Raw genomic sequence first — 7,500 nt, forward strand, 5'->3', positions numbered from 1 at the left:
GCTGAACATACAACAATTACGTAAATCACTGTGACCTAGAATGGGACTCACCTGATATGGTAAATAAATTAGTATTTTCATAATTTTCAGGAGTATACGCAGCAGATTATTAATGCACCTTTGTAAGGTTATCTTTGGAAGCCTATTGATTTGATGAAGTAAACGATGATACCGCCACTTCAGCATTTCTGACGAGGAGAGAGTGAGAGGCGTTGTCTCGTCCGTCTCGCTTGAGCCACTCTCGTAGCCTCCGTCCGAGGGATGGTCCCTCACGATGGTTGTGCTGTCACTGCTGAGGTCGAGGACAGTGATCTCCTCGTCGCTGATGCTGCCCTTGCCCTTTCCCAGCAAGAATGGCGCCTCGGAGCCTATGTCGCGCCCAACGCGGATGTCACCCTCTGTGGGGTTCAAGAGCATGGTTTTCGTCCGCTTAAATGGCTTTTCGTTTGCAAATACTAAAGTGAGGAATAAACATGGTAAGAACAGGATGAAGATGACAGTAAATGCAGTTTGTTCCTGCGAGCCAATCATGAGTCCGACGGACGACCAGTCAACGGATACGATGAGATACCCCAATATACATCCGAGGGAGATGCTGGCAGAATACACAGTGAATCCTTGCGTCTGCTCCCATTCGGGGGCTGTGGCCATCAAGTCAGATAATAACGACTCACAAGGGTTAAACAGGGCCTGGTAACTGTAGTCTAGGAGGATGACACCAATTGCCAAGATGATCATGCTGAAAAGGAAGCAATGCAGCACTTAGTGCCATTTTGTTCTGAATCGACAACTAAAAGTATTTTATAGATATGTATATATTGTAAAACAGGAAAAAGCTCAAAGTATTTCTTATACATAAAAGGGGAAACTAAAACTGAAAGTATTTTATAGATTCATAAAAAAGGACAAAACTAAAAGTATTTTATAGAAAAATAAAATGGAAAAAACTAAAAGTATTTTATAGATAGTACATAAAATGAAAAAAAAAGTATTTTATAGATACATAAAACCGGAAAAGAGCATGGAGAAATGAATGCCAGACTCAACAGTAATTACAAACACCTGCAAAATTGATAAGAAAGTTCTCATAAACTACTATTTAAAATGTTGATGCTTCCAGCAATTTCAACATCTTGGTAACTGCTTGTGGAAATACAGTTATTTCCCATTTCCAGCTTGCAAATGGTAAACAGTGCTAATATTAATTAAGTGTTATGAACTTATAGTAATTCCAAGTCACTTGCAATACACACAGTTTCACCTACAAGGAAGCAGTGTGAACAACTATTCAAATTTTTACATCATGAAAATGAGTTTAAAAAGTTGTAGAATTTGTCCATATCTGGAAAACCACTGGATTCTCATCAATGACTGGAAAGTACAGCAGACCCCAGTATTCGCGTTCTTGGCATTCGTGGACTCGCGTATTTGCAGATTTCTCTGTGAACCATACCTACCCATTATTCGCAGGAAATTCACGTATTCGCGGTATTTTGGTACGAGAAATATCCACAAATATCTGTATTTTTATTGATTTCTTCATAAAATGCACTTTTTGTGATAAATCTATTTAAAAACCAAGTATAAACATTTTTAGTGGGTTTTTCTTGAGTTTTCACTAACAAAATAAGCAGTTTTAAGCATTTTAATAGGGGTTTCAACTACTCTTCGCGGGAAGGGGGGGGGTGTTCTGGTTCGCATCCCCAACGGACACGGGGGAACAATGTTATGACAAAATATGTCATTGTCAACGTACTGTAATTTCAAAGGAGTGGTGATGCTAAAGAGACTGCTGATGACAGAGCTGTAGGGGATGAGGATAAGTGACAGGAGCAGAACCGAAGCCAAGAACATGATGAACGGCCGGCGTCGACCAATAGCCGATGTGCAACGGTCGCTCCATTCAGCCAAGATGGGAACAGTCATCATGTCCACAAACGGAGCTGGAAAAAAAAGAGGAATTTTGGGTTGAAGGCCACTGCCATCGACCTGATTAACTTCTGAGATGACTTTATTTTTCATTAAAAGGACAATATCTTATCTATGATACCTCAAAGTCAACTTACATTCTATTGAAGGTTATCAATTTTTCGCTGACATAAGGGTTCATGAAGGAAGGAGAAAACACAATGTCAGCAACACACATCACGCAAGTAATAAAAAACTCACAGTTTCAGTGAATGAAATCAGTGGTGTTGATACTGCATCCTTCAGAAAATTTCACTGTAGTTAAGAAGTAATGTACTGTGTTAAAATTGCATAATAATTATACGTACCAGTGTAAAATGTGATGGTTGTTCAACACACAACTGAAGTATTATTTATTACTGTTGATCTAGGAACCTGGTTCTCATAAGTATTTCCTTAGGGGAGGGTCATTCCTGTATCGAACCATTTCAGATGATACTATTCCCATTACTACAGAATTACTATTTTACATGACTCACAAAATACAGTCATTTTACTGTATCACTATATCCAACAGTCTAGAATACTACTCTTAACAAATAAGAAAAGTAAGAAATTCCACTACATGAAAAACAGATACTGTATTTATCAAATGAAAATTATTGATACATCTACAGATACCATGGCTGATGAGCAATGTAGCTGTCTACTCTCATGAGAAATACTGTTGCTCCTACATATTTAGCTACTAATTCACAAATGTAACGAGTTTGTACCTCTCCAACAACAACAGATGGCTGCTTATTCCCATCAACTCTAAGACTGACTGTTCTTTTTCATACCTCCAGTATATGCCCTACGAAGTAACAGTAGTGTACCTGTTAAGTGAACAACAGATAGCTACAGTAGACCTGAGTACTTATTAAAAAAGCTGAACATTGCACCCACCTACTCCGAGGATGATGGTCATAACAGTTTCCGTATATCCAGCTTTGAGCAGCAATGGAGGGATGTAGGTGAAGGCCGCACTGGATATGATCTCAACTCCACATACCAGGGCATTGATTGCCATGAGGCGGGGCAAGCCCCTGGGCTGCTTTCGCAGCCTCCTTTGCGCGAGCACATTTGTATGGGTGTCGGATGACGGGCTTCGCGATACATCCAGTGGTTGGGGACCAGAAAGGTCCATGTAGTCCTGTGGGAGGTGATTCACACCATCCGTTTTCCTGGGAGTAGTCTCACCTTGCCCTCATATACTCATCCTGCAACAAAAACGAAATGTATGAAACATTTAGGCTTGGAAACACAAAAGGAAATCTGCTATTTAAAGAAGAATTTGTTTCTTTTTGAAGCGACAGTTCTGAATATCATAAATAAAATTATCAAACTCTTAAATGAAAAAAATGCATAATCAATACAGCAAGATCTGCACTGTTGGTATGAACTCCATCAACATTTATGATATGAGAGGAAAATGCCACTGCACTGTGAATTCCTTTTCTTATTCAAACCAATGACATAACACTGAGGCCCTTGGAATAGAGACTAGTGGTTGACAAGGGCTACCCAATCCTTATTTGTAAAGAAAACACACCCTCCATTGTAAAGCAGGGTGGATAAGAGAGGGGGGGAGGGGGTCTCTCACTTTTTTTGACTAGTCTTCCACAAGAGACTGAAACTGCACCCTAGCTGAGTATGCTTACAAGTCTGTTCACCTTGCTCAAGGGTGACCAAAGAGTAGTTGCAACACAAGGTTACCTTATTCTGTCCTTAGCCAAAGGTTTGAAATCAGATACAGTTTAACCTCACTCTAAGAGCACTTTATCACACTCAAGTACTGACAAAACTCAAAATTGACATTTTTCTCAACAAGGATGCAGCTTTGAAACTGAAACTGACAGGTTACGGATTCAGTACAACTTCAACAACACTTCACTTCAGTGTGGATTTTATATTTCATAGAATGTTCTCTAAAGCCTCTGGTGAAAAGCCAGCAGCTTTCAATGACCTATATAACCATGACCAGTGCAATGAATTAGGTTCTTCATCCTTGAACATCAAACAAAACACGTTATTCCAAAAACTAACTGATTAATAAGAAAGATTCTCACAATTGTAGTGAAGCTAAAATTTTCCAACTGCATTTTTCCAACAATTCTCTGAGGATATTTAATACTGGACCCTGGAACACCATCGGTGTATATTGAGTTTATCACAATTCTAATTTTAAAGGTAAATTAATCATTAGCAGGGGCTAAAGAATTTGCTCAGAGATTCCAGCAGGGTGTCGTGCCATCAGTGTACCCCATTTAGAGCACTCTAGGCATTACTTAAGGTTCTTTGCAGTGTCCCTTCTGCCCCTAGAAGCAACCCCATTAATTCCTTTTACTATATACTTCCGTTCACATTCTCTTTCTTCCATCTTGCTTTCCACACCCTTCTAACAATTGTTTCACCATTATTTTCAGCTCTGAATGACCTCGTAGGGCCCAAAGCTTGGCTTTTGGCCTAGATTTTATATTCCTGTTCCATTTACAGAGAAAAAAAATCAACACAAGGGGCACTGAAGCATAAACATCAATAATCTACTTAGGCAAAAATTTTGCCTACATTTCTTACACAATTAGGTGATGGCTTAGAACTACATTTTTTTTCATTTCTAGAGCTGTTAGTGGCAGATTTAATGCAATTACAAAAGTTTCCTTTCAGGTACTAAAACTATGGCACATAGAGAGAAGAGAGAGAGAGAGAGAGAGAGAGAGAGAGAGAGAGAGAGAGAGAGAGAGAGGAGGAGGAGAGAGAGAGAGGGGAGGGGGGGAATTTTTATACTGCTCCAGCCATTAAGTCTCGTCAAATATTCGCCCCTTGAAACATTTTTTCACCTGGCGAATACTTTTGAGAGATAGTTTGCGAACTTTCGCCCAAACGGAAAAAAAGATTAATAAGGAAAAGAAAAAGAAAAACTAATGAAGTCAAATAAAAAAAAGAGAAGACCTCTCTGACTCCCCACCCCCCACTTTTATGAACTCAAACTTTAAATTACTTTTGCAACACTTGAAAAAAGTCAGGCCCGAAGGCTATCTATTAAAATCTGGCGTGGCAACTTTGAGAGTATTCAAAAATAAAAAAAAAGTGGAGGAAAATACTTTGGCTCTATTAAAAAATGAGTCCATTAGGAAGACACAATAATACTAGATGAAAAGTCTTGGGAACACAGAAGTGTGTAGTGATATTAGTAGTAGTTGGTAATGCTGGTACAAGTACTAATATTATTAGGTGATACAGCCTCAACAGATAATGGTAACTAATAATACTAGTTGTAGCAGGTAGTGCTGGTGACAGTAGTACTGGTAATGATGGCAGTAAACCTCACTCAGCAGTGGTAATGATGGCTGCAAACACCACTCAGGAGTGTGATGACAGTAATAAAACCTGCTCAGAAGTAGTAATGAAGGTAGCAAGCCCCACTCAAAAGTGGTAATGATAGTAGTAACTCCAACTAAGTAGTGGTAATCACAGTAGTAAACTCAACATAGTATTGGTAATGATAATAGTCAAATCCACTAGATACTGGTAATGACAGTATAATCAAATCCATTAAGTAATGGTAATGATAGTGGTAACATCTGCTTCATAGCAGTGATCATAGCAGGAAACTCCACTAAGTATACTGGTAATAATAGTGATAAAATCCACTTAGTGCAGTTATAATGGCAGTAGATGACAGTAGGAGTTAAAGATATTGGTAGGATAAGGGTCCAATACTAGTGATTAAAGTAATAAAAGACGAACAATATTAATTCTCAACATACGTATACTATCACTGCTGTTATCATGATGTATAAATAATCTCTCTCTCTCTCTCTCTCTCTCTCTCTCTCTCTCTCTCTCGCACTCTCTCTCTCTCCTCTCTCTCTCCTCATTTCCACTTCATGATCCAACCCACCCACACATAGGGAATTATTCAGCGACTTATCCAGCCCAGTCGCCAAGGGTCTATTCGTGAATCCATTATTCAAAAACGTTATATTTTTTAGTAACTATTTTTTTCTCTTAAAGATGGCCGAAGTATTATTATTGCTGAAGGTATTGACGTATATATTCTGTGGTCTCTTGCATACCAATTTCTTCCCATTTGGCAAGGGTATCGATTATCGAATGTCTTCGTTTCCAAGACCTTTTTTTTTTTTGTTTCTTTTTTTACTGTTTAAGCTTTTGACGTGTTATTGCCAATATTCGCCTGTTTGGCCCAGCCAGGCTTTGTCGTCTTAGCATGAAGAGGTGTGTGTGTGTGTGTGTGTGTGTGTGTGAGCTTTCAGATATACATTTTGGAAATATGTACATATATATATATATATATATATATATATATATATACAGTGAGAGAGAGAGAGAGAGAGATCGCAAGCACGAATTAATGGCCAAAATCTAAGAAATGTGGAAAATAGACGATAGCAAAAAATACAGGAAACGGCTAAATTTGTTCATGATAATAATAATAATAATAATAATAATAATAATAATAAATAATAATAATAATAACAACGCATATATAAGCATAACATAAGTAAACATGTAAAACTGATAGAGAGAGAGAGAGAGTAGAACACACGTACGCTCTCTGTTGATGCTTTATTGAGATTATAACCTAATATTTACAAAATAAAATTCGACAAAATAAATGAACTTTTACAGATTTCATAAAATCGACAGATCAAATTTGCAGACTCATTAGATTATATTGTTTTTCAATATTTTCATTTACGAGGGACCGAGTCAGGGGGCTAATAAAAATGAATTACCTACTTCGACAGAGAGAGAGAGAGAGAGAGAGAGAGAGAGAGAGAGAGAGAGAGAGAGAGAGAGAGAGAGAGAGAGAGAGAGAGGTCCGTCCGTCCGCACTTTTGTCCGCCCTCAGATGTTAAAAACCGCTGAGGCTAGAGGGCTGCAACTTGGTACGTTGATCATCCACCCTCCAATCATCAAACATACCAAACTGCAGCCTTCTAACGTCAATAGTTTTTATCTTATTCAAGGTTAAAGTTAACCATGCGTCTGGCAACGCTATAGACCAGGCCACCACCATGAAAGTTTCATGGGTCATGACATATACAGCACTATACGCTGTAAGGAAAACTCGGCTGCGCCGAAGAAACTTGGGCGCATTTTTTGACTTGTTCAAGATAGTCATCATTATTATCAATGATGAAAACCGAGAAGACAAGACGGAGGACTCTTCCTTATAGGATACCTGATAGGACCTGGGCTGGTCCTCCTCATAGTGTTCCATTAGCAGGATACCAGAAGTCTGAGCCCTGTTCACACAGGACCTACTATTCGGTTGTTTTCGAACTCTTTATATTATGTAAAGTGGTTAACTTCGTCAAATACTTTGGTAAAGGCCAATTAAATAGTGTCAAATACTACTTTGGTAAAGTCGAATTAAATAGTGTCGAATACTACTTTGGTTAAGTAGAGTTAAATAGTGTCGAATACTTTGGTAAAGTCGAATTAAATAGTGTCGAATACTACTTTGGTTAAGTAGAGTTAAATAGTGTCGAATACTTTGGTAAAGTCGAATTAAATAGTATC

General features: G+C 38.3%; 1 protein-coding gene across 1 annotated transcript in view; it reads right to left on the bottom strand.

Moving 5' to 3' along the window:
• LOC135201589 (solute carrier family 45 member 3-like) overlaps positions 1-7,500 on the bottom strand; it is a 164,731-nt gene that overhangs the window by 42,038 nt on the left and 115,193 nt on the right. The window contains 3 exon segments of the mRNA XM_064230619.1: positions 52-739; positions 1,757-1,943; positions 2,857-3,170. Of these exon segments, the coding sequence (XP_064086689.1) occupies positions 52-739; positions 1,757-1,943; positions 2,857-3,097 (1,116 nt within the window). The 5' untranslated portion in view covers positions 3,098-3,170.

This window comes from Macrobrachium nipponense, chromosome 28 (assembly GCF_015104395.2).
Source record: "Macrobrachium nipponense isolate FS-2020 chromosome 28, ASM1510439v2, whole genome shotgun sequence".
In the NCBI taxonomy this organism is placed as follows: domain Eukaryota; kingdom Metazoa; phylum Arthropoda; class Malacostraca; order Decapoda; family Palaemonidae; genus Macrobrachium; species Macrobrachium nipponense.